This window comes from Heterodontus francisci, chromosome 25 (assembly GCF_036365525.1).
Source record: "Heterodontus francisci isolate sHetFra1 chromosome 25, sHetFra1.hap1, whole genome shotgun sequence".
In the NCBI taxonomy this organism is placed as follows: domain Eukaryota; kingdom Metazoa; phylum Chordata; class Chondrichthyes; order Heterodontiformes; family Heterodontidae; genus Heterodontus; species Heterodontus francisci.
The window spans coordinates 72,993,163-73,020,438 of record NC_090395.1 but is presented as its reverse complement, the minus strand read 5'-3'; the positions used below and the strand labels follow the sequence as shown (position 1 = coordinate 73,020,438).

At 47.1% G+C, this 27,276-nt stretch overlaps 2 protein-coding genes across 3 annotated transcripts in view; one reads left to right on the top strand and one right to left on the bottom strand.

Annotated features, from left to right (window-relative positions):
* Positions 1–17,839, bottom strand: part of LOC137383988 (putative helicase MOV-10) — an 83,348-nt gene extending 65,509 nt beyond the window's left edge. The window contains exons 1-2 of one of the 2 annotated variants that reach the window (XM_068057500.1): positions 17,482–17,839; positions 11,627–11,726 (exon numbers count right to left, since the gene is read on the bottom strand). In XM_068057500.1, coding sequence (XP_067913601.1) covers positions 11,627–11,726; positions 17,482–17,618 — 237 coding nt within the window. In that variant the 5' untranslated portion in view covers positions 17,619–17,839. Of the gene's footprint in view, positions 1–10,844; positions 10,943–11,626; positions 11,727–17,481 lie in introns of those variants that run through there. The other variant, XM_068057502.1, reaches the window with a different exon arrangement.
* Positions 8–1,011, top strand: LOC137384048 (transcriptional repressor CTCF-like). The gene is made up of 2 exons (XM_068057611.1): positions 8–21; positions 414–1,011. Exons 1-2 carry the CDS (start codon positions 8–10, stop codon positions 1,009–1,011), a joined length of 612 nt encoding a protein of 203 aa, XP_067913712.1.
* Positions 17,840–27,276: the final 9,437 nt, after the last annotated feature.

Here is a 27,276-nt window from a genome sequence, read left to right as displayed (position 1 = left end):
AAAAGAAATGGGACACTGGATGTTAGACTGCTTCTGTTTATGCAGACAGCAGTGAGCCTTTGTAATGCAGATGCTCAAGGGAATACAAGCCTTATCTATGCAACCTGGTCAATTTAATCTTTTAAGCCCTTGTATCATTCTAGAGAAAATGCACTGAATCCCCTCCAAGGCCAATATATCCTTCCTGCGGTGCAGGATACATATTTCAAAATTCAGCTTCAAAAGTACCAGCAAAGCAGCAACATTACTTTGGCAGGAAGAACGCAAGTTACATTGGGGCAATCCTTAGGGTGATCTGATTTGATGCAAAATACGGCACCTCTGACAGTGCAGCACTCCCTCAGTACTGCAATGGGAGGGTCAGCCTAGTTTGTATGCTCAGTGGGATACGAACCCACAACCTTTTGACTCAGACGGAGTGCATTACCCACTGAGCCACGGCTGACACCTCAGGCCATATGTGACTATGCTAGTGTGGAGGTTAGTAAGTTAAAGCGCCACATTCGCTCTCACACTGGAGAACGCCCTTTCCAATGTAGCCTGTGTAGCTATGCCAGCAGGGACACCTACAAGCTGAAAAGGCACATGAGGACCCACTCTGGTGAGAAGCCATACGAATGCTACGTATGCCATGCTCGATTCACTCAAAGTGGAACAATGAAGATGCACATTTTACAGAAACATACAGAGAATGCGGCAAAATTCCATTGTCCACACTGTGATACTGTTATTACTAGAAAAAGTGATTTGGGTGTTCATCTGAGAAAACAGCATTCCTATCTTGAGTCAGGCAAGAAGTGCCGTTATTGTGATGCAGTCTTCCATGAGCGATATGCCCTCATTCAGCACCAGAAGTCTCACAAGAACGAGAAACGTTTCAAATGTGAACTTTGTGATTACGCATGTAAACAGGAACGTCACATGGTGATGCACAAGCGAACTCATACTGGAGAAAAGCCTTATTCCTGCAGCCAGTGTGATAAGACTTTTCGGCAGACCACAGGTCCCTGAAGAAGGCAGGACAGGTAGATAGAGTGGTGAAGAAGCATATGGAATACTTTCCTTTATTGGCCGAGGTATAGGCAGCTGGGATCGAGCGAGTCCCTCGAGGAATATAAGGGATGCAGGACTACAGTCAAGAAGGAAATTAGGAGGGCGAAAAGGGGTCATGAGATTTCCCTGGCAGATAAGATAAAGGAGAATCCTCAAAGATTCTATAAGTATATTAAGAGTAAAAAGGTAGCTAGGGAGAGAGTAGGCCCCCTTAAGGATCAGTGTGGTAATCTATGCATGGAGCCATGGGAAATGGAAGAGGTTTTAAAAGAATATTTCTCGTCTGTATTTACCGTGGAGAAGGTCATAGAAGCTAGTGAGTTCAAGGGAGGGAAGAGCGATATCCTGGAGCATACAAACATTACAAAGGAGGTGGTATTGGAGGTTTTGAAGCGCATTAAGGTGGATAAATCCCCAGGGCCTGACCAGGTGTATCCTAGGATGTTATGGGAAGCAAGGGAGGAGATTTCTGGGGCCCTGGCAGAGATTTTTGTATCATCGTTAGCCACGGGTGAGGTACCGGAAGACTGGAGGATGGCTAATGTTGTGCCTTTATTTAAGAAGGGCAGCAGGGATAATCCTGGGAACTACAGGCCGGTGAGCCTTACATCAGTGGTGGGAAGGTTATTGGAAGAGATTCTGAGAGACAGGATTTATATGCATCTGGAAAGGCATGGTCTGATTAGGGATAGTCAGCATGGCTTTGTGCGTGGGAAATCACATCTCACAAATTTGATTGAGTTTCTCGAGGAAGTGACCAAAAGGATTGACGAGGGCATGGCGATGGACGTTGTCTACGTGGACTTTAGCAAGGCCTTTGACAAGGTCCCACATGATAGGCTTGTCCAGAAGGTTCGAACACATGGGATCCAGGGTGAACTAGCCAATTGGATACAAAATTGGTTTGGTGATAGGAGGCAGAGGGTGGTAGTGGAGGGCTGTTTTTCAGATTGGAGGCCGGTGACCAGTGGTGTGCTGCAGGGATCGGTGCTGGGCCCTCTGTTGTTTGTCATATATATTAATGACTTGGATGTGAATGTAAGGGGCATGATTAGTAAGTTTGCAGATAACACCAAAATTGGTGGTAAAGTGGACAGTGAAGAAGGTTGTCTAAGGTTACAACAGGATATAGATAAACTGGGAAAGTGGGCAAGGGAGTGGCAAATGGAATTTAACGCAGACAAGTGCGAAGTGAAGCATTTTGGAAGTTAAACTAGGGCAGGACATATACAGTGAACGACAGGGCGCTGGGGAGTGTTGTTGAGCAGAGACACCTTGGGGTGCAAGTACATAGTTCCCTGAAAGTGGCAACACAGGTAGACAGGGTGGTGAAGAAGACATATGGCATGCTTGCCTTCATCGGCCAAGGCATTGAGTACAAGAGTTGGGACGTCATGTTACAGTTGTACATAACATTGGTTAGGCTGCATTTGGAGTACTGTGTGCAATTCTGGTTGCCACACTACAGGAAAGATGTGATTAAGCTAGAGAGGGTGCAGAAAAAATTCACAAGGATGTTGCCTGGTTTGGAGGGCTTGAGTTGTAAAGAGAGATTGGATAGACTGGGTCTGTTTTCCCTGGAGCAAAGGAGGCTGAGAGGGGACAAGATAGAGGTATATAAAATTATGAGAGCCATAGATAGGGTAGATAGCCAGAGCCTGTTTTCCCATGGTAGGGGCGAGTAAAACTAGAAGGCATAGATTTAAGGTGAGAGGGAGGAGGTTTAAAGGGGATCAAAGGGGTAAATTTTTCACACAAAGAATAGTGGGTATCTGGAATGACCTGCCTGAAGAGGTGGTGGAGGCAGGAACAGTAGCGACATTTAAGAGGCATTTGGACAGGTACTTGAATGAGCAAGGCATAGAGGGATATGGAATTAATGCAGGCAGGTGGGATTAGTATAGATAGGCATTATGGTCGGCATGGACGTGGTGGGCCGAAGGGCCTGTTTCTATGCTGTACGACTCTATGACTCCAATACAAAAGCAGGGATGTAATGTTGGAACTGTATAAAATGCTGGTTAGGCCACAGCTGGAGTATTGCATACAGTTCCGGTCACCACATTACAGGAAGGATATAATTGCTCTGAGAGAGTACAGAGGAGATTTACAAGAATGTTGTCAGGGCTTGAAAGTTGCAGCTATGAGGAAAGATTGGATCGGCTAGGGTTGTTTTCCTTAGAACAGAGGAGGCTGAGGGGTGACTTAATTGAGGTGCACAAAATTATGAGGGGCCTAGATAGAGTAGACAGGAAGGACCTGTTTCCCCTTGTGGATAGGTTAATTACCAGTGGGCTCAGATTTAAGGTGATTGGTAGAAGGATTAGAGGGGACATGAGGAAAAGTACATTCACCCAGAGGGTCGTGGGTGTCTGGAATTCACTGCCAGGAACGGTGGTGGAGGGAGAAACACTCAATTCTTTTGAAAGGTGCCTGGACCTGCAACTGAAGTGCTGTAACCTGCAGGGCTATGGACCAGGTGCTGGAAGGTGGGATTAGATTGAGTGACTAGTTTTGTTGGCCAGCACAGTAACGACTGGCTGAATGGCCTCCTTCTGTGCCGTAATTTTTCCATGGTTTTTCTACTGTTACAATTGTGCCTTCAGTCTATACCGGAGAGAGAGAGCGGTGAGGGGGGGGGGGGGGGGGGGGGGAGAAAAGGGGTCGCTGTTCGGGCTCCTGTTCCTATCGTCACCATCATTCCCATTGGAAAGGGCGTCCACACATTGAGGGAAATATCACCCTGAACTGTCGCACACTCCATGGTCCCATTTGGGGGAAGGTGCTGAGTGTCGGTCATAGATTATCTCAGCAAGTTAGCAGAGGAAAGAAAACGTAGGCAGGAAGATAGAAGAGACTCTGAAATCAAACACACCCACACGATAGAGGAATGGATGATACGGAGTTACAAGAATCATTGAATCAGGTGGCTTAAACACTCAAAGCAACATTCAAACGGTTTAGAAAGATTGGTAAAATCGAAATGTTCATCCAATTCAAAGCTTTCTAAGCACACATTTTGTTTTTGGGTCTGTTGCATTATGTGGTCAGAGTACAGGAAGACTGATGCAGGGTGAGTAATGAGTCACACAAGGACAGAAAGTTTGAACACCCAATGATTGTGCAGTTGTTAACGAAAGTTGACAAATGCTCAAAAAAAAACAAGAAACAGCAGAGAGAGGCAGGCAGAGAACTGATCTCTCCATCTCAACTATCATTCTGATGTCCTTGCAAAAAAAAGGCCGATCCCACCTGGTATTTTTTTTAATCATTCTCCAAACCATGAGAACATTCTTGCAAGGCACAACTTGTTATTAACCTCCTTAAAACTGAATTAAATAAAGGGCTGCCGACCTCGAAACCGAAAAATAAAAGGAGATTGCTTACTTTAGCTAAGTTAACATGAAAACAGGAAGACTGATGGATGAGTCAGTCACTCCAGCTACATCAAAAGGATGATTGTACATTAAACACTGATGGTGCACACCATAGCTCAGTAAGGGGGCGTAAAGTATAAGATTCCAACTCAGGAAGTTGATCAACTTGGGAGCCAGTTCAGGCTAGTAATGCTTTTCACTCACCAATCATATAATGTCTGTCAGCACTCCACCTGGACAACTTTCAGAGAAACATAGAAAATAGGAGCAGGAGTAGGCCATTCGGCCCTTTGAGCCTGCTCTGCCATTCATTATGATCATGGCTGATCATCCAACTCAGTAACCTGTTCCCGCTTTCTCCCCATACCCTTTGATCCCTTTAGACCCAAGAGCTATATCTAACTCCTTCTTGAAAACATACAATGTTTTGGCCTCAACTGCTTTCTGTGGTATTGAATTCCAGAGGCTCACCACTCTCTGGGTGAAGAAATTTCTGCTCATCTGAGTCGTGAAAGGTTTACCCCGTATCCTTAGACTATGACCCCTGGGTCTGGACTCCTCCACCACGTTTATTCATTCATGGGATGTGGGCGTCGCTGGCCAGGCCAGCATTTATTGCCCATCCCTAATTGCCCTTGAGAAGATGGTGGTGAGCTGCCTTCTTGAACCGCTGCAGTCCATGGGAGATAGGTACACCCACAGTGCTGTTAGGAAGGGAGTTCCAGGCTTTTGACCCAGCGACAGTGAAGGAACGGCGATACAGTTCCAAGTCAGGATGGTGTGTGACTTGGACGGGAACTTGCAGGTGGTGGTGTTCCCATGCATCTGTTACTCTTGTCCTTCGAGGTGGTAGAGGTCTCAGGTTTGGTCGGTGCTGTCTAAGGAGCCTTGGTGCATTGCTGCAGTGCATCTTGTAGATGGTACACACTGCTGCCACTGTGTGTCAGTGGTGGAGGGATTGAATGTTTGTGGATGGGGTGCCAATCAAGCGAGCTGCTTTGTTCTGGCTGGTGTCGAGCTTCTTAAGTGTTGTTGGAGCTGCACCTATCCAGGCAAGTGGAGAGGATTCCATCACACTCCTGACTTGTGTCTTGTAGATGGCGGACAGGCTTTGGGGAGTCAGGAGGTGAGTTACTCGCCTCAGGATTCCTAGCCTCTGACCTGCTCTTGTAGCCATAGTATTTATATGGCTACTCCAGTTCAGTTTCTGGTCAATGATAGCCCCTAGGAGGTTGATAGTGGGGGATTCAGCGATGGTAATGCCATTGAATGTCAAGGGGAGATGGTTAGATTCTCTCTTGTTGGAGATGGTCATTGCCTGGCACGCGTGTGGCGCGAATGTTACTTGCCACTTATCAGCCCAAGCCTGGATACTGTCCAAGTCTTGCTGCATTTCTACACGGACTGGTTCAGTATTTGAGGAGTCGTGAATGGTGCTGAACATTGTGCAATCATCAGCGAACATCCCCACTTCTGACCTTATGATTGAAGGAAGGTCATTGATGAAACAGTTGAAGATGGTCGGACCTAGGACACTACCCTAAGGAACCCCTGCAGTGACGGCCTGGAGCTCAGATGATTGACCTCCAACGACCACATCCATCTTCCTTTGCGCTAGGTATGACTCCAACCAGCAGAGAGTTTTCCCCCTGATTCCCATTGACCTCAGTTTTGCTAGGGCTCCTTGATGTCATACTCGGTCAAATACTGCCTTGGTGTCAAGGGCAGTCACTCTCACCTCACCTCGAGTTCAGCTCTTTTGTCCATGTTTGAACCAAGGCTGTAATCAGGTCAGGAGCTGAGTGGCCCTGACGGAACCCAAACTGAGCGTCACTGAGCAGGTTATTGCTAAGCAAGTGCTGCTTGATGGCACTGTTGATGACACCTTCCAATACTTTATTGATGATTGAGAGTAGACTGATGAGGCGGTAATTGGCCAGGTTGGACTTGTCCTGCTTTTTGTGTACAGGACATACCTGGGGAATTTTCCACATTGACGGGTAGATGCCAGTGTTGTAGCTATACTGGAACAGCTTGACTAGGGGTGCGGCAAGTTCTGGAGCACAGGTCTTCAGTACTATTGCCAGAATATTGTCAGGATCCATTGCCTTTGCAGTATCCAGTGCCTTCAGTCGTTTCTTGATATCACGCAGAGTGAATCAAATTGGCTGAAGTCTGGCATCTGTAATGCTGGGGACTTCAGGAGGAGGCCGAGATGGATCATCAACTTCTGGCTGAAGATCATTGCAAATGTCGGGCTCCCCCACCATTGAGGATGGGGATATTTGTGGAGCCACCTCCTCCAGTTATTTGTTTAATTGTCCACCACCATTCACGACTGGATGTGGCAGAACTGCAGAGCTTAAATCTGATCCGTTGGTTATGGGATCACTTCGCTCTGTCTATTCCATGCCAAACTGCATAAGCAGCATGCAAGTAGTCCTGGGTTGTAGCTTCACCAGGTTGACACCTCATTTTGAGGTATGCCTGGTGCTGCTCCTGGCATGCCCTCCTGCACTCTTCATTGAACCCGGGTTGGTCTCCTGGCTTGATGGTAATGGTAGAGTGGGGGATATGCCGGGCCATGTGGTTGCAGATTGTGGTTGAGTACAATTCTGCTGCTGCTGATGGCCCACAGCGCCTCATGGATGCCCAGTTTTGTATTGCTAGATCTGTTCGAAATCTATCCCATTTAGCACAGTGATAGTACCACACAACACGATGGAGGGTATCCTCAATGTGAAGGCGGGACTTCGTCTTCACAACAACTGTGCGGTGGTCACTCCTACCAATACCGTCATGGGCAGATGCATCTGCGGCAGGCAGATTGGTGAGGTCAAGGTCAAGTATGTTTTTCCTTCGTGTTGGTTTCCCCACCACCTGCCGCAGACCCAGTCTAGCAGCTATGTCCTTTAGTACTCGGCCAGCTCGGTTAGTAGTGGTGTGACCGAGCCACTCTTGGTGATGGACATTGAAGTCCCCCAACCAGAGTACATTTTGTGCCCTTGCCACCCTCAGTACTTCCTCCAAGTGGTGTTCAACATGGAGGAGTACTGAGTCATCAGCTGAGGGAGGGCGGTAAGTGGTAATCAGTAGGAGGTTACCTTGCCCATGTTTGACCTGATGCCATGAGACTTCATGGGGTCCGGAGTCGATGTTGAGGACTCCCAGGGCAACTGCTTCCCTACTGTAGACCACTGTCCCGCCACCTCTGGTGGGCCTGTCCTGCCGGTGGGACAGGACATACCCAGGGATAGTGATTGCAGTGTCTGGGACATTGTCTGTAAGGTATGATTCCGTGAGTAAGACTATGTCAGGCTGTTGCTTGACTAGTCCGTGGGACAGCTCTCCCAACTTGGCACAAGCCCCCAGATGTTAGTAAGGAGGACTTTGCAGGGTCGACAGGGCTGGGTTTGCCGTTGTCGTTTCCGGTGCCTTGGTCGATGCCGGGTGATCCGTCCGGTTTAATTCCTTTTTATTGACTTCGTAGCGGTTAGGTTCAACTGAGTGGCTTGCTCGGCCATTTTGAGGGCATGTAAGAGTCAACCACATTGCTGTGGGTCTGGAGCCACATGTAGGCCAGACCAGGTAAGGACAGCAGATTTCCTTCCCTCAAGGACATTAGTGAACCAGATGGGTTTTTACAATAATTGACAATGGTTTCATGGCCATCATGTCTATCTTTTAATTCCAGATTTATTAATTAAATTCAAATTCCACCTTCTGCTGTGGAGGGATTCGAACCCATGTCTCCAGATCAATACCCTCGGTCTCTGGATTATTAGTCCAGTGATAATACCACTACGCCATCGCCTCCCCTCTGCATCTACCCTGTCAAGTCCTGTTAGAATTTTATAGGTTTCTATGAGATCCCCCCTCACCCTTCTGAACTCCAGCGAATATAATTCTAACCGACCCAATCTCTCCTCATACGTCAGTCCCACCATCCCAGGAATCAGTCTGGTAAACCTTCGCTGCACTTCAGACTTGGACTGGTAAATAGCAAGTAACATTCATGCCATGCAAGTGCCAGGCAACAACCATCTCCTCTAACCACAACACCCACCCCACCCCCCACCCCCATGACATTCAACAGCATTCCGCGGGTGTCACTATTAATCAGAAACTGTTTAAACCAGCCACATAAATGTCATGGCTATTTGAGAAAGCCAGACACTGGGTATTCCGCAGTGAATAGCTCACCTCCTGACTCCCCAAAGTCTGTCCACCATCTACAAGGCACAAGTCAGGAGTGTGATGTAATACTCTCCACTTGCCTGGATGGGTGCAGCTCCAACAACACTCAAGAAGCTCGACACCATCCAGGACAAAGCAGCCCACTTGATTGGCACACCATCCACCACCATCAACATTCACTCCCTCCACCACCGACGCACAGTGGCAGCCGTGTGTACCATCTACAAGATGCAGTGCAGCAACTCACCAAGGTTCCTTTGACAGCACCTTCCAAACCCCTGACCTCTACCACCTAGCAGGACAATGGCAGCAGATGCTTGGGAACACCACCATAAAGTTTCCTTTCCACCCGACTTGGAAATATATCACCCGCTCCTTCATTATCACTGGGATAAAATCCCTACCTAATAGCATGGTGGGAGTTTATTCATTGCATGAAATGCAATTGAAGGGGGCAGCTCCACCACCACCTTCTCAAGGGGCAACGAGGGGTCGGTGATAAATGCCAACCTTACCAGCAATGCCAGACCCCAAGAATGAATTTTTAAAATATATCCTAAATAAATCCATAAGTGTTTGATATTAATATTCCAAGAACCTTAACTATCATAAATAATCTAATTTTGATAAATATTGATTATTAAATCCTTTAACAGGAGGGACAGATAGATTTCCATCAAAACATGAGATATACTACACAAAATAAATAACACGCTCTTCATTGACCAAGGGGTTTGGAATCAATAACCTTTCGACTCAGACAGCAGCACCTGAGCAGTGAACTCTGCTGTTGTATTCTAACTCGCACTAGGTGTTCACCCATCACCCTGTGCTCGCTGACCTATATTGGCTCCCACTCCAGCAAGGCCTCATTTTTAAAAGTCTCATCCTTATTTTCAAATCCCTCCATGGTCTCGCCTCTCCCGATCTCTGAAATCTCCTCCAGCCCCACAATCCTCCGAGATTTCTGCACTCCTCCAATTCGGGTCTCTTGAGCATCCAGAGTTCAATTGCTCCTCCGCTAACGGCCCTGCCTTCCTCTGCCTGGGCCCTAATTTCTAGAATTCCCTGCCTAATGGGCGGCACAGTGACGCAGTGGTTAGCACCGCAGCCTCACAGCTCCAGCGACCCGGGTTCAATTCTGGGTACTGCCTGTGCGGAGTTTGCAAGTTCTCCCTGTGACTGCGTGGGTTTTCGCCGGGTGCTCTGGTTTCCTCCCACCACCAAAGACTTGCAGGTGATAGGTAAATTGGCCATTGTAAATTGCCCCTAGTGTAGGTAGGTGGTAGGGAATATGGGCTTAGTATAAATGGGTGGTTCTTGGTCGGCACAGACTCGGTGGGCCGAAGGGCCTGTTTCAGTGCTGTATCTCTAAATAAAAATAAATAAAATAAATCTCTCCACCTCTCTCTCCTCCTCCAAGGCGCTCCCTCTTTGACCCAGCTTTTAGTCACCTGTCCTAATATCTCCATGGCACTGTCAAATTTTGTTTGATAACACTCCATGAAGCACGTTGGGATGCTTTACTACATTGAAGGATGCTATATAAATGCAATTGTTATTTTGAAGAGAGGGAAGAAGGGAACATGTATTTTTCACCCTAGCGTTTGGAGAGGCTCTGCAGAAACATACAGTATCGACATCCAGAATAAAAACAAAAGCTGCCTGGAGCACAACAATTGTGCCCTTGATTCAGAGTAGGCTTTATCTCAACATTCTCATGTATTTAGTGAACCAAGACACAATTAAAAATAAAACCTCTGAGTTACACCGAACAGGGAGGAGTAATGGTTCCAACAACAGATTTGCTTTTCCCCAAAGGAATCAGCCCACACAAACACACAGCAGATTAAAATTAATTAAAGCAGATCAGGGCAGGGGGAACAACTCCTGTTTTAGCTAGTTTCTCCCAAGTCTCCCTTCGGTTGGCAGGGTTCTGTTCTCAGGACTCCCCTTGTGCCACTGAAAACAGGCTCGGAGGACGAATTTCTGATGATTTCCTCCCTCTGTCAGCACCTCCCCACTCAGACTCTCCACAGCGGTAAGAGTCACACAGAGGCCTGCAACATGACAGTTTGAGTATTTTGAATTCAGTAAGAAAAATCTGGTGATAAAAATATGATTTCAGTAAAAAAACGAGCAGGAAACCGTCAGATCGCCATAAAAACGCAACTGTTACATAAATGTCCTTCAGGGAAGGAAACCTGTCGTCCTTACCCAGTCTGTCCTGTGTGTGACTTCAGGCCTACACCTACGTGGTTGATTCTGAACTGCCCTCTGAAGTAGATCACTCAGTCACATCAAACTAGTTCAAGGCAGTTCACTTCTCAGGGCAACTAGTGCTGAGCAATAAATGTCAGACTTGCCAGCAACGCCCACATCCCGAGAATGAATTTAAAAACAACCCAGCAATACTACTGAGATAGGGAGCTCAGCTGGGAGTATGGAGCGTGTGGATGGGGAGAGGGGACTGGAGTTTAAAAGACTACATGTCATCAACAATACATCCCGCGTCCAATTGTCGTGCCCCCCACTGTCCTGCTATTGGTTGCCTGACATGTCCATCCCATCATGCGCCCCCTCCCCCGCAACTCCCCACAATTAAAAAGCAGTCAAACAAAAAGAGTTTTCTCGTATGTCAAACAGCTGTTTATCAGATACAAAAATAGCAGGAGGTGGGATAAACAGAAGTGTGTTTTTCTCATCTTTCAGCACTTCTGTTTGTCCCACCCTGCACTATTTTTGTACAGAGCCTGTGGAAGGTCAATAAACAAAAATGTTCCTAAGTGAGAAAAACACAAGGTGCCCCCCTTCCCCCTCCCCACCGACTACCCCCTCCACAACCGACAACCCCACAATGACTTCACTCCCTGGGTTTGATCACAGTAATGTCCAGGAGATTCATTTTTAATTCCTTTGAGACTCCAGGGCAATTTAGGGAGGGTTGGTAACCCTGCCTTGACAGCTGGATAGGGGCGGTCGTGAAACTTGCACATTACCTGAGCATTGAAGAAAATCTCACTGTCAGTCTTTCGGGCCCTCTTGGTTTTAATTAGAGCGTAAATTACATTCGAGAAATTGACACTTAAGACATCATCGCTGAAAGATAAAAATATATAAAATAATCAAACATGGCTACAGAGACAGGGAAGGGGCAATTGGGCAGGGAAACTCTCAGGATCGAATGGAAAGCAGGACTAACGCACAGCCCAATACTACTCTCCATTGACTTCAACACCAGCAGTGCATCCAACTGTCAGTTCCCTGATGGGCAAGTTAGGTTAAAATTGGGGTATAATTCCACAGGCACTGGAGGGTCCACTCCTTCACACAGGATGAGGCACTGAGCAACAGTAGACTATTAGGCCAGGAACAGCAGCACAGCCTAACCCAATCCTGTCCTCAATGCCCACACACACACTTTCTGGCAGGAATCACTCTGTAGAGATTGTGCATCCAACAGTAGTAACACGGGCTGAATTTCTCACCCACAGCCAGGGATACAGACCTCTGCAGTTGCACCTACAGTTATCCCAGATGAGAAATAAGTTGGCATTTAGCAGAGTTCGATCCCGAGACCCTCAGATCTGTATCACTCAATGTCACATTAGGTGCTAATCGGACAGGTTCTAACATTTTCGATAAGTTGGGCCTCTGGAGCTCATTTTTCGCTCATCTGAGCTCCGAGACACTGAAATTTTTAATTTTTTTAATTTTTTTTATTTCCAAAATATACTTTATTCATAAAAATCTGCAAAAATTACATTGCCAAACAGTTTCAAACAGCACCAAAAAATACAAACATTGCAAGGGAGATCAGTTTCCTTCTATACTATCAAAAGTTTCTTCACAACCCTTCCATTTCACAATTGTCATGCCAATTACAGTTTCACATTTACAGCAAATGAAAACATCAACGATACAGTTCGAGGGGTTTCCCATGGATCCAGCCCCTCAGTTCAGCTTGGTGGGGGAACCTTACACTGTGGTCTTTCCCCATGGAGCCTTTGCTGCGGCTGCACCAAGCTTTAGTGCGTCCCTCAGCACGTAGTCCTGGACCTTGGAATGTGCCAGTCTGCAACATTCGGTGGTGGACAACTCTTTGCGCTGGAAGACCAGCAAGTTTCGGGCAGACCAAAGGGCGTCTTTCACCGAATTGATAGTCCTCCAGCAGCAGTTGATGTTTGTCTCGGTGTGCGTCCCTGGGAACAGCCCGTAGAGCACAGACTCCTGTGTTACAGAGCTGCTTGGGATGAACCTCGACAAAAACCACATTCCAGAAGGAGGTGGGTGACCGTCTCTTCCCCACCACAGCCACCGCGGGGGCATTGCGCGGAGGGGGCGAGACTTTGGGCGTGCAGGAAGGATCTGACGGGGAGGGCTCTTCTCACCACCAGCCAAGCTACATCTTGGTGCTTGCTTGAAAGTTCTGGTGTTGAGGCATTCTGCCAAATGACTTTGGCAGTCCGCTCGGGCAACCATCCGAAAGGGTCCACCATCTCCTTTTCCCGTAGGGCCTTGAGGACATTCCGTGCAGACCACTGCCTGATGGACCGGTGGTCAAAGGTGTTTTCCCGCAGAAACTGCTCCACAAAGGATAGGTGGTACGGCACGGCCCAACTGCATGGAGCGTTCCGCGGCAATGTGACCAGGCCCATCCTTCGCAAAACCGGGGACAGATAGAACCTCAGCACGTAGTGACACTTGGAGTTTGCGTACTGGAGGTCTACACACAGCTTGATGCAGCCGCACACAAAAGTGGTCATCAGGATGAGGGCAACGTTGGGTACATTTTTCCCGCCCTTGTCCAGAGATTTGAACATCGTGTCCCTCCGGACCCGGTCCATTTTAGATCCCCAGATGAAGCGGAAAATGGCTCGGGTGACTGCCACGTACCTTGTCTACTCGCTCTTCCCATGTTTTGGTGCACGCTCCGGCCCTTCCGAACCATATCCCCAGCACCTTCAGGTAATCTGACCTGACGGTGAAGGGGACAAAGGATCGGTCAGCCCAGTTCCCAAAGAACATGGCCTCGCTCTTGCCATGGTTAACTTTGGCTCCCGAGGTCAGTTCAAACTGGTCGCAGATGCTCATCAGTCTGCGCACAGACAGCGGATCCGAGCAGAAGACGGCGACGTCATCCATGTACAGAGAGGTTTTAACCTGAGTGCCTCCGCTGCCTGGGATTGTCACCCCTCTTATGCTCGCATCCTTCCTAATAGACTCAGCAAAGGGTTCAATGCAGCAAACAAACAAGACTGGGGAGAGAGGACAGCCCTGTCTGACTCCAGGTTTGATCGGGAAACTTTCCGATTCCCACCCGTTGTCTGAGACACTGAAATAGCTGTTTATGTGAAAGCAACAGATTCTTACTGCTGATTCCTGCTTTATAAAAACTTGCATTTATATAGCGCCATTCACAACCTCAAGACGTCCCAAAGTGCTTTACAGCCACTGAGGTACTTTTTGAAGTGAAGTCACTGTTGTAATGTAGGAAACACAGCAGCCAATTTGCACACAGCAATCTCCCACAAACAGCAATGTGATAATGACCAGTTAATGTGTATATAGTGATGTTGGGTGAGGGGTAAATATTGACCAGGACACTGGGAAGAACCCCCTCCCCCCCACCCCTCCACCACACCGCTCTTCTTCGCTCTAGTGGCCACAGGATCTTTTATGTCCTCCCAAGAGGGAAAGTGTGACCTTGTTTTAAAGCCTCATCCAACGTATTCAGAGTTATTCTTCACAGCCACTCATCTCCCCCACCCCTCAATCCTTTACAAGGCAGAATGCCTTTGGGAGTCAACGCAATACTGGGTCTCAGGGGCAGGGAATCACAAGAAAGCACAGGAATTGAGGTTTGAACCAAATATCCCACTGAGGTCTGGATCCCAACAGCACTAAGCAAAGGACAGCGCTTTCACCAGGCAGAGATAATCCAGTGAGAGATCAAAGGCCAGCCACTGGCACTGCCTGGGAAGCTGAACGCTTCTACCTCAGACCGATCACTGAGAACTACAAGCACATACCCCGGGAACACATCGCCCAATGAGTCTCTGAAACCTAACTCAGAAACTCACCAGGAATTTCTCTTGGCTCGATACAGAGTGGACACTCCTCTCCATATCACCTGCTCACACCAGTGTAAGCAGGCATATTGCTGGGGTGTAACCTGTTAAAACTCAGCAGTTTACCAGCAGACAGCACGAGGTGCCCATCCAACCAGGATCAATCTCTCAAGGTTATCTGCAGCAGAGATTTTCTGCCCCGGCACAAAGGGTAGCGGAAATCTGGAACTCTCTTTCCTGCAGGAAGGCTAACTGAAATTTAAAACCAAGATTGACAGCCTTATCAGACTATTCCAGATGAGGCATAACAAGGATACGAAAGGACTATCGAGTCCCATCTAGCCATTCCCAGCATAAACAAATCTTTAACCTTCATCCGTACTCAATGACCTTTTGAGATTAATGTCACCTTATCACGAACTCAGCATTCAGAGCAACCAGTATTTTCCTTTATATCCTATCAAAACCCTCATTTTGTTTTTAAAACCTCCATTAAATCTCCTCTTAACCTTCACAGCGCCAGTATGTCTAGTTTCTCCTCATTACGACATTTTTTGTTGGGTAAGAGTATATATGGAGCAAAGGCAGTTAAATGGAGCTAAGTTGCAGTTCAGCAGGATATGATTGAATTGTGGGAAAGGATGGAGGGGCTGAATGGTCTCCTCCTATTTCTATAGAACTTTTCCTGATGTCTGGCCATTTCCATTAAGTAGTGCCCCCTCCGCACCCCCAAAATGAAGCTGTAGAATTGGCTATGGCATCACTCGAATGCCAGAAACAAACCCCGCCCCCTCCCCCAACCCCGAAGAGAGCTATATCCCTTCCAGTGCCCTTAATAAGCCAAAGTTAACTGGTCAGTTATCAAACAGCCCCATGGTCTGCTTGGACTCACCTAACCCAGCGGTCAGATAAACTAACTGGGAACACAGTCCCAATCACCTAGGACCTGACTCAACCACAAGGAGCGCCTACTGCCAGTACTGAGCTTTGCATGCTAACTCCAACTCTGGTACCGAGTTACTGAGGCATAGATACAAGATTAAATGGAAGAGATTCAGCACAGAGAAACCTTCCCACACAGAGGGCTGAAAGGCTGCAGAATGTGCTATCAGCTCAGTGTCAAAGTTTGCTTTAACACTCGTGTGAAGCATCTTGGCAAATGCTTTACTGCACTCAAGGAGGTGTTAGGACAGATGGCCGGAAGCTTAGTCAAAGACGTAAGTTTTACAGAAGGTCTTAAAAAGGAAAGAGAGAGAGGTGGGGAGGTTTGCAGGGGGGGGGGGGGGAATTTCCAGAACTTCGCTAAAAGAAATGAAAGGCCTGCATTGCTATAGCACCACAGGACTTAAATGCAAGTCGCTGTTAAGTTAGTGACTGAAGCAGTGACCATGTCAATATTTAATAGGTTAGACAGATGGTTGAAGGAAAGGGAGATAAAGAAATATAGGAACTGGGAGGGAACATGGAATTTGGACTACTGCTGACGTGGATATTAAACCACCAACATGGATTGATTTGGATCGGTTTCCATGATGTAATATCAATGTAATTCTGCATCCATTTGCCTCTCCCCTTCCAAATGCAGGCTACTCATGAAAGCAGAGCAAACCCTTGCTCGTGAAAAGTGAGTAGCGCAGCTCAGTAGAAATTGAGAGTATAGCTACCATCCTCCTGACCATGTAATAAGCACATACCAAACACCATTCAACAGTGTTTCACCAAGTTGGCATTTCAGATGCTAACTAGCAAATCTTTGCCCTTCTGATGTACATAACACAGATTAAAGCTGGTGGATTTGTTTATTGGAAGACTGAACCCAAATAAGTTTCCACACCCCTACATAGAATGTACAGCACAGTAACAGGCCATTCAGCCCATCTGCTCCATGCCAGTGTTTATGCTCCACACAAACCCTCTCCAGCCCTTCTTCATCTAAACCTCAGTATTCCTCATCTATTCCTTTCTCCCCTTGTGTTTATCCAACTTACCCCTAAATGCATCCATGCTATAACAAGGATTTGCCTTCGGTATCAGATCCAGGGACCACTGTTCAGAAGAGGGAAGGTGCTTAGACAGTTTGAATGAAGCACATTGCACTGAGGGTGCTGAGCCTGTGGGAATGGATTGCCCCGGGTGGCATGGACTGAGGCAGTATGGGAACAATTAAGGGAGAATTAATTTTAACGGACTGCAGAGTTTTTCCACACTCCTTGCTTGAACAAGGCAGCCATTTCCATCTCTGCATTTATGACTCCATGAACAGCTCAATTTCACACTTCCTCGACACAACACCCCAGCAACAAAGCTTTACATCCTCAACATACAAACAGCACAACATCTCTCAGAATAACAGCTCTTTCCCGCCACCACACTTCCCTCCCTTGTTCAGGGGGAAAATTAACTTATTCCACTAGAGTCTCGTCCACACTCGACTCAAAAGAACAAACTTAGTTCCAGTTTCTCCCATTTGCAGCGAAATGTCATGTTATGTAGAGGCCAAGTAAGTTATAAACAGTACAAACACAGGGTCTAACTTTCCACATTGCTGCATTTACTGCACTGAAACTAGCCCTTAACTCTTTCAAGGGTTAATGATACTACTCTCCAGGCGAGCACCGACCTCCAGTACTCAGTCCTCGAACATACCGCACTTTGACAATCACATTTTAAGAAATCCTATACAAGAAATGTTTCAAAAGCATTTAGGAACATCTTGGAACCACTGTAAAGTAACAATTACACCGAGCATGGGAACGGGGATTTAGTTGAATAAATGATATTACCTGCCTCTGAATTCGGAATTGTAAATATCTTTAATAGTCTCCTTGCAAGTTATTTCTTGCCGGCCCGTCTCTTGCAGGAAATTTATAAACTGCAGCCCCACTTGGCGCTTCTCGCTCATCCTAAGTTTCCTGGACATTTCGATTTGGGTTTTTTTAAATATTAGAAAAAATTGCTCCTGCACCAAATGAAATAAACAACACCGGTCTTCAACCGAAAATAAAATGAAACAAGGGGGCGGGGTTCCAAGCGTTGTGAAGAATTGCAGTTTTGCAACAGGCCAAGGAAAAGCAATGAAACAACCCGGTTGGTTTCAGGATTTCTTGAAACCGAATTGAAAGAGACACAGGAAACGAAAATGAAACTCACTCGAGTCGCAGATGTACTTGGGAAATTAACAAAGAACTCGCCCCAAGATTCATCAGAGTGTAATGCAAGTCAGGGAGACATTGTACAAACCCTACATTGTAATACAAATCAGACATTACACTAGAATGCAAATCAGTATAAAGCGGGCGTGTACAAATCAAACCCGGGAATTTAGCAGGAAATTAACCAAGTTGCCGGTTTCTGAACGCGGGGCTGAAATCTCAATTTTATTTTTTAGTGACAAGAGGGAGCTTCATATGTTGGGAAGGTTCTACGGGTATCTTTTGCCCAATTTTATCAAATTGTGAACTTTTTCCAGGCACCTAAGCCCCAAGAACTTTTCCACGCTTTTCTGATAAAACAGTTCAGCATCCTCCTTCTATAATGAAGGGTCACTGACCTGAAACATTAACTCTGCTTCTCTCTCCATTGATGCTGCCAGACCTGCTGAGTGTTTCCAGCACTTTCTGTTTTTTATTTCAGCATCCTCCAGCCTGGATACACACACTCAACACAAAACAGCCCCTTCAAAATATCGTCCTGGTTGAACTGCATTTGCACCGAATAAAACTGCACAGGTCAGGAATTAGATTTTACATCCTGTCCGCATCGAAAGCAACAGGACTGCAGACCGTTCAGAAACACACCTGGAGATTCAGCCAATCCGCCATCAGAGATTGGAGAGCAACCCAGGCCTAAGCTCATGGGTGGTAATAGAGAAGCCAGGCCTGGAACAGACTGCAACTCAATACTGAGCCAGGCCTGGAACAGACTGCAACTCAATACTGAGCCAGGCCTGGAACAAACTGCAACTCAATACTGAGCCAGGCCTGGAACAGACTGCAACTCATTACAGAGCCAGGTCTGGAACAGACTGCAACTCATTACAGAGCCAGGCCTGGAACAGACTGTAACTCATTACAGAGCCATGTCTGGAACAGACTGCAACTCATTACAGAGCCAGGCCTGGAACAGACTGTAACTCATTACAGAGCCATGTCTGGAACAGACTGCAACTCATTACAGAGCCAGGCCTGGAACAGACTGTAACTCATTACAGAGCCATGTCTGGAACAGACTGCAATTCATTACAGAGCCAGGCCTGGAACAGACTGTAACTCATTACAGAGCCAGGTCTGGAACAGACTGCAACTCATTACAGAGCCAGGCCTGGAACAGACTGCAACTCATTACAGAGCCAGGTCTGGAACAGACTGCAACTCAATACAGAGCCATGTCTGGAACAGACTGTAACTCATGACATAACCAGGCCTGGAACAGACTGCAACTCATTACAGAGCCAGGTCTGGAACAGACTGCAACTCATTACAGAGCCATGTCTGGAACAGACTGTAACTCATTACATAACCAGGCCTGGAACAGGCTGCAACTCATTACAGAGCCAGGTCTGGAACAGACTGCAACTCATTACAGAGCCCATGTCTGGAACAGACTGTAACTCATTACATAACCAGGCCTGGAACAGACTGTAACTCATTACAGAGCCAGGCGTGGAACAGACTGCAACTCATTACAGAGCCATGTCTGGAACAGACTGTAACTCATTACAGAGCCAGGCCTGGAACAGACTGTAACTCATTACACAGCCAGGCCTGGAACCGACTGCAACTCATTACAGAGCCATGTCTGGAACAGACTGCAACTCATTACAGAGCCAGGCCTGGAACAGATTGTAACTCATTACAGAGCCAGGCCTGGAACAGACTGCAACTCATTACAGAGCCAGGCCTGGAACAGACTGCAACTCATTACAGAGCCAGGCCTGGAACAGACTGTAACTCATTACAGAGCCAGGCCTGGAACACACACTCATTACAGAGCCAGGCCTGGAACAGACTGCAACTCATTACACAGCCAGGCCTGGAACAGACTGCAACTCATTACAGAGCCATGTCTGGAACAGACTGCAACTCATTACAGAGCCATGTCTGGAACAGACTGCAACTCATTACAGAGCCAGGCCTGGAACAGACTGCAACTCATTACAGAGCTATGTCTGGAACAGACTGCAACTCATTACAGAGCCATGTCTGGAACAGACTGCAACTCATTATAGAGCCAGGTCTGGAACAGACTGCAACTCATTACAGAGCCATGTCTGGAACAGACTGCAACTCATTACAGAGCCAGGCCTGGAACACACACTCATTACAGAGCCAGGTCTGGAACAGACTGTAACTCATTACAGAGCCAGGCCTGGAACAGACTGCAACTCATTACAGAGCCATGTCTGGAACAGACTGCAACTCATTACAGAGCCAGGCCTGGAACAGACTGCAACTCATTACAGAGCTATGTCTGGAACAGACTGCAACTCATTACAGAGCCATGTCTGGAACAGACTGCAACTCATTATAGAGCCAGGTCTGGAACAGACTGCAACTCATTACAGAGCCATGTCTGGAACAAACTGCAACTCATTACAGAGCCATGTCTGGAACAGACTGCAACTCATTACAGAGCCTGGCCTGGAACAGACTGCAACTCATTACAGAGCCAGGCCTGGAACACACACTCATTACAGAGCCAGGTCTGGAACAGACTGTAACTCATTACAGAGCCAGGCCTGGAACAGACTGCAACTCATTACAGAGCCAGGCCTGGAACAGACTGTAACTCATTGCAGAGCCATGCCTGGAACACACACTCATTACAGAGCCATGTCTGGAACAGACTGCAACTCATTACAGAGCCATGTCTGGAACAGACTGCAACTCATTACAGAGCCAGGTCTGGAACAGACTGCAACTCATTACAGAGCCAGGTCTGGAACAGACTGTAACTCATTACAGAGCCAGGATTAGAACAGACTGCACTCTTTAGAGAGCCAGGTCTGGAACAGACTGCAACTCATTACAGAGCCAGGTCTGGAACAGACTGCAACTCATTACAGAGCCAGGTCTGGAACAGACTGCAACTCATTACAGAGCCAGGACTGAAACAGACTGCAACTCATTACAGAGCCAGGTCTGGAACAGACTGCAACTCATTACAGAGCCAGGACTGAAACAGACTGCACTCATTACAGAACCAGGACTGGAACAGACTGCACTCATTACAGGCCCAGCGACAAATAACTGTGAAAATTGCACTCATTACAGTCCCGGGGAGCCAGAATTGCAACAATTGCACACATTGCAGTCCTGGAGAGCCACAACTACAACAATTGCACTCATTACAGTCCAGTTTACTCTTTTCAAGGGGCTGCATTAATGACAACATTGGGGTGTGTTTCGTGAGCCACGGTTTTAGTGCTGCAAATGAAGGTTCAAATTTAGGTAAAATCATATTTTGATTCTTAAAGTCTTGCCTGGCAGTTGCAGCATTAGCAAATAGAGTTATAAAGCAACAAGATGTGACCGGTAGTTTTAAAGAATGCTTGAATTTCGATAACATCTTATTCCGTGTGTCAGAAACAACACTTTGACGTGCAGTGATTGTCGTTACGAAAGCAGCTGTTTTGCTGACCGGATCCCAGATACAACAATGGGATTGATGGTTAAATCACAGGAGGACACCTGGATAATTTCCTGGTCTGCTTCAGGTAAGGTACATCAGTTATGAGGAGAGACGACATAAACAGGGATTTTCAAAGTAAGGGGAAATTGTTTCCAGTGGCAGGAGGGTCAGTAACCAGAGGACACAGATTTCAGGTAATTGGCAAAATAACTCGAGGCGAGATGAGGGGAATCTTTTTACACAGTGAGTTGTTGTGATCTGGAATGTGCTGCCTGGATGGGCGTTGGAACAGATTCAAAAGTAACTTTCAAAGGGGAATTCGATAAATACTTGAAAAGGAAAAATGTGTAGAGCTATGGGGAAAGAGCAGGGGGACTGGAACTAATTGGATAGCTTTTTCAAAGGGCCAGCACAGACACAATGGGCTAAATGGTCTCCTTCTGAAATAGTGCTCTGGGATCTTTTCCATCCACCAGAATTAGGAGAATAGGTAGGAATGATTTTGGTTGAACCTTACTTAGAGGACTGCACCTTTGACCATGCAGCACTCCCTCAGTACTGCTCTGGAGTCCAAGGGCTGGATTTTGTTGAGCTGCCGACGTCAGGCTCCGTGGTAGGCGTGGCCAGAAAATCGGAGGGCCAGCGGCCTGCCACAGAGCCTGATGCTGGGAAAGCCGGGCTCAATCTTCCCAGTGGCGGAGCAGCTCTGTGGCGGCACATCTGTCACTCTGCGGTGGGACCCAGATTTCAATTTTAAAATCACCTATTTAAATACATTTAAATGGAAGCTGGAACAATCTTACTGATAGTTCCTGATCTTCTGAGCGATGTGTGGCATTCCTGTGCCTTCACTTTCCCGTCCAGGGAAAGCTGGTGCCACTGAGGTGAGGAAGGGGGGGAAACGCTGGATGGGTAGTGAAGTGGAGGGGGTGAAATGGGTCTACTCTGCATTGTCAGTGTAGTGGGGGGGTGAGGGGGAAGGGTTGAACTCTGCACTTAGGTAAGTTGTGGGGGGGGGGTCAGTGAAAGGGGTCAACTCTACCCCAGAGGGCTGTGGAAGCTCAGTCATTGCTTCAGTTTAAAGCAGAGATTGACAGATTTCTAAATACAAATGACATAAAGGGATATGAGGATAGTGTGGGCAAAAGGCATTGAAATGGATGATCAGCCACGATCATATTGAATGGCGGAGCAGGCTTGATGGGCTGAATGGCCTACTCCTGCTCCTAAGTTCCTAACTATGAATTTAGTGCACTTGGGATGGAAGAGAGGTAATCTGGGTGTTTCAGGTGTGTTTGTGGGGGGGGGGGGGGTGAGTCAAACTTTAATTTTTGTTGCAGTTGTAAGGGGAGCGGGGTCAACTGTCAACACAGCCCTGGCTGCCCTTTAAAGACAGCACCAGCGCCTGTGCAGAAACAGGCGATGCCATGGACGGTGTCGCCGTGGCCGTCCCCGCCACGTGATTGGGGGAGCAGCCGCCTTGCATATTATAACAAGCCGCTGCATGCTACATCACAGTGGTACGTGCGGGCCGCCATTTTTTCACCCGCCACCGCTCCTGGCAGCAGGAAAATAAAATCTAGTGGAGTTAGAATCCACAATTTTACTGACTCAGAACTGAGAGTGCGAATTACTTCACTAAGTTAGTAGTATTGGGAGCTAGCTAAGGATGGCCAAAAGTTTATTACCCTTTACACAACCCTATTATCATCATTAGAATTTGTGACTTTTTCATGTGTGGGGAAGAGACGGTCGCCCACCTCCTCCTGGAATGTGTCTTTGCAAAGCAGGTGTGGAAAGAGATGCAGTGGTTTTTGTCGAGGTTCATCCCAAGCAGCTCTGTAACACAGGAGCCTGTGCTCTACGGGCTGTTCCCAGGGACGCACACCGAGACAAACATCAACTGCTGCTGGAGGACTATCAATTCGGTGAAAGACGCCCTTTGGTCTGCCCGAAACCTGCTGGTCTTCCAGCGCAAAGAGTTGTCCACCACCGAATGTTGCAGACTGGCACATTCCAAGGTCCAGGACTACGTGCTGAGGGGCGCACTAAAGCTTGGGGCAGCCGCAGCAAAGGCTCAATGGGGAAAGACCACAGTGTAAGGTCCCCCCACCAAGCTGAACTGAGGGGCTGGATCCATGGGAAACCCCTTGGGCTGTATACACCAAATATGGGTTGACTGCAAAATGTACATGGCATGTAAAATGAAATGGAAGGGTTGTGAGGAAACTCACTCCTGTATTGAAGGAAACTGATCTCCTTTGCATTCTTTGTATTGTCTGACTTGGTGCTGTTTGGAACTGTTTTGTAATGTATCTTTTACATATTTTTATGAATAAAGTATATTTTGGAAATAAAAAAAGACGTTTTCATGAGTGTCAACTGTGTCTCAGTGGGAGCACTTTCATCTCTGAGTCAAACGATTGTGAGTTCAAGTCCCACTCCAGAGATATGTGCAAAAATCAAAGGGCTGTACCGAGGGAATACTGCCCCATTGGAGGTGTCATCTTTCTGATGAGACGTTTAAACCGAGGTCCTTTCTGATCATAAGAACCAGGAGGAGGCCATTCGGCCCCTTGAGCCTGCTCTGCCATCCAATAAGATCATGGTTGATCTGATTGGCCTCAATCGAAATGTGGGGCTTATTCAAGGAGCAGCTACTGCGTGTCCTTGATAAGTATGTACCTGTCAGGCAGGGAGGAAGTTGTCGGGCGAGGGAGCCATGGTTTACTAAAGAAGTTGAAGCGCTTGTCAAGAGGAAGAAGAAGGCTTATGTTAGGATGAGACGTGAAGGCTCAGTTAGGGCGCTTGAGAGTTACAAGCTAGCCAGGAAGGATCTAAAGGGAGAGCTAAGAAGAGCAAGGAGAGGACACGAGAAGTCATTGGCGGATAGGATCAGGGAAAACCCTAAGGCTTTCTATAGGTATATCAGGAATAAACGAATGACTAGAGTTAGATTAGGGCGAATCAAGGATAGTAGTGGGAAGTTGTGTGTGGAATCAGAGGAGGTAGGGGAAGCGTTAAATGAATATTTTTCGTCAGTATTTACAGTAGAGAAAGAAAATGTTGTCGAGGAGAATACTGAGATTCAGACTACTAGGCTAGATGGGATTGAGGTTCACAAGGAGGAGGTGTTAGCAATTTTGGAAAGTGTGAAAATAGATAAGTCCCCTGGGCCAGATGGGATTTATCCTAGGATTCTCTGGGAAGCTAGGGAGGAGATTGCAGAGCCTTTGTCCTTGATCTTTATGTCGTCATTGTCGACAGGAATAGTGCCGGAAGACTGGAGGATAGCAAATGTTGTCCCCTTGTTCAAGAAGGGGAGTAGAGACAGCCCTGGTAATTATAGACCTGTGAGCCTTACTTCGGTTGTGGGTAAAATGTTGGAAAAGGTTAAAAGAGACAGGATTTATAATCATCTTGAAAAGAATAAGTTCATTAGCGATAGTCAGCACGGTTTTGTGACGGGTAGGTCGTGCCTCACAAACCTTATTGAGTTTTTCGAGAAGGTGACCAAACAGGTGGATGAGGGTAAAGCAGTGGATGTGGTGTATATGGATTTCAGTAAGGCGTTTGATAAGGTTCCCCACGGTAGGCTATTGCAGAAAATACGGAAGTATGGGGTTGAAGGTGATTTAGAGCTTTGGATCAGAAATTGGCTAGCTGAAAGAAGACAGAGGGTGGTGGTTGATGGCAAATGTTCATCCTGGAGTTTAGTTACTAGTGGTGTACCGCAAGGATCTGTTTTGGGGCCACTGCTGTTTGTTATTTTTATAAATGACCTGGATGAGGGTGTAGAAGGGTGGGTTAGTAAATTTGCGGATGACACGAAGGTCGGTGGAGTTGTGGATAGTGCCGAAGGATGTTGTAGGGTACAGAGGGACATAGATAGGCTGCAGAGCTGGGCTGAGAGATGGCAAATGGAGTTTAATGTGGAAAAGTGCGAGGTGATTCACTTTGGAAGGAGTAACAGGAATGCAGAGTACTGGGCTAATGGGAAGATTCTTGGTAGTGTAGATGAACAGAGAGATCTTGGTGTCCAGGTACATAAATCCCTGAAGGTTGCTACCCAGGTTAATAGGGCTGTTAAGAAGGCATATGGTGTGTTAGCTTTTATTAGTAGGGGGATCGAGTTTCGGAGCCACGAGGTCATGCTGCAGCTGTACAAAACTCTGGTGAGACCGCACCTGGAGTATTGCGTGCAGTTCTGGTCACCGCATTATAGGAAGGATGTGGAAGCTATGGAAAGGGTGCAGAGGAGATTTACTAGGATGTTGCCTGGTATGGAGGGAAGGTCTTACGAGGAAAGGCTGAGGGACTTGAGGTTGTTTTCGTTGGAGAGAAGGAGGAGGAGAGGTGACTTAATAGAGACATATAAGATAATCAGAGGGTTAGATAGAAAACAAGAAATGCTGGAATCACTCAGCAGGTCTGGCAGCATCTGTGGAAAGAGAAGCAGAGTTCACGTTTCGGGTCAGTGACCCTTCTTCGAGGGTTAGATAGGGTGGATAGTGAGAGTCTTTTTCCTCGGATGGTGATGGCAAACACGAGGGGACATAGCTTTAAGTTGAGGGGTGATAGATATAGGACAGATGTCAGAGGTAGTTTCTTTACTCAGAGAGTAGTAGGGGCGTGGAACGCCCTGCCTGCAGCAGTAGTAGACTCGCCAACTTTAAGGGCATTTAAGTGGTCATTGGATAGACATATGGATGAAAATGGAATAGTGTAGGTCAGATGGTTTCACAGGTCGGCGCAACATCGAGGGCCGAAGGGCCTGTACTGCGCTGTAATGTTCTAATTCTAATTCTAACTCCACTTTCCTGTCTGCCCCCCCATAACCCTTGACTCCCTTGTCAATCAAAAATCTGTCTAACTCAGCCCTGAATATATTCAATGACTCAGCTTCCACTGCTGTCTGGGGAAGAGAATTCCAAAGATTAACAACCCTCTGTATGATCAGAATTCCCCCCCACCGACCCCCACCAACCGGACTTTGTGGAGTCTGGGGAAGGAACCCCAACCCCCACAGATATTAGTACTGTGAATGGGAGCCAAATCGCAACACAAAGCGCACAGAGGCAGGCTGCATTCTGATGGGTCAATTTCAAACATCACAACAGAACTGATACTGTTAAAGGACTGGAATTTGGCACATTATCATAACAGTGACACAGGATAACTGCCATCATGTTAAGTAATTGTGGAGGCCATTGTTACAACTAACCAGCCCCAGAGCACAGCATTCACTCCTGTCAAGACAGGAGAGAAACCTTTTTCATGTATATCAGCTCTGGAGCCTGGGCTACCTCACTTTGGTGGAGTTCATTGTTCTCAGTCATGGAAATCACATCAGCACTAAATGGATCAGTCTGGACCAGGCAGGTAACAAAGGAAAGAGATTAAAAGGTGCCAAGTGCTGACTATCCAGCAGGCTGTCTTCAGGTGATGTGTTCATGATATTTTAATAAGGATCATAAAAAGGACAAGATCCAAGGGTTTGGAACTGCAGTTATTTGAAGAAGGACGGGGCTGGTCATCTCAGGACCAGGCCTACAGGTCCTCATCACCCTCATTTACAAGCGGAAGGGGGAAGAGGGCAGAAATCAGAAATTGGCGGCCCATCTCACTGCTTAATGTTGACTACAAGATTCTGTCCAAAGTCATAGCCAGTCGAGTCAAGTCTGCTCTGGAGTTGGTGATCCACCCCGATCAGACCTGTACTGTACCTGGCAGGAAGATCTCTGATAGTCTCGCGCTACTCAGGGATACGATCGCCTATGCACGGGACAGGAGAATGGACACCTACCTCATCAGCCTGGACCAGGAGAAGGCTTTTGACAGGATATCGCACACCTACATGATGGACGTGCTTTCCAAAATGGGGTTTGGGGAGGGAATCTACAATTGGATCAAACTGCTCTACACAAATATCAGGAGCGCAGTCTCAA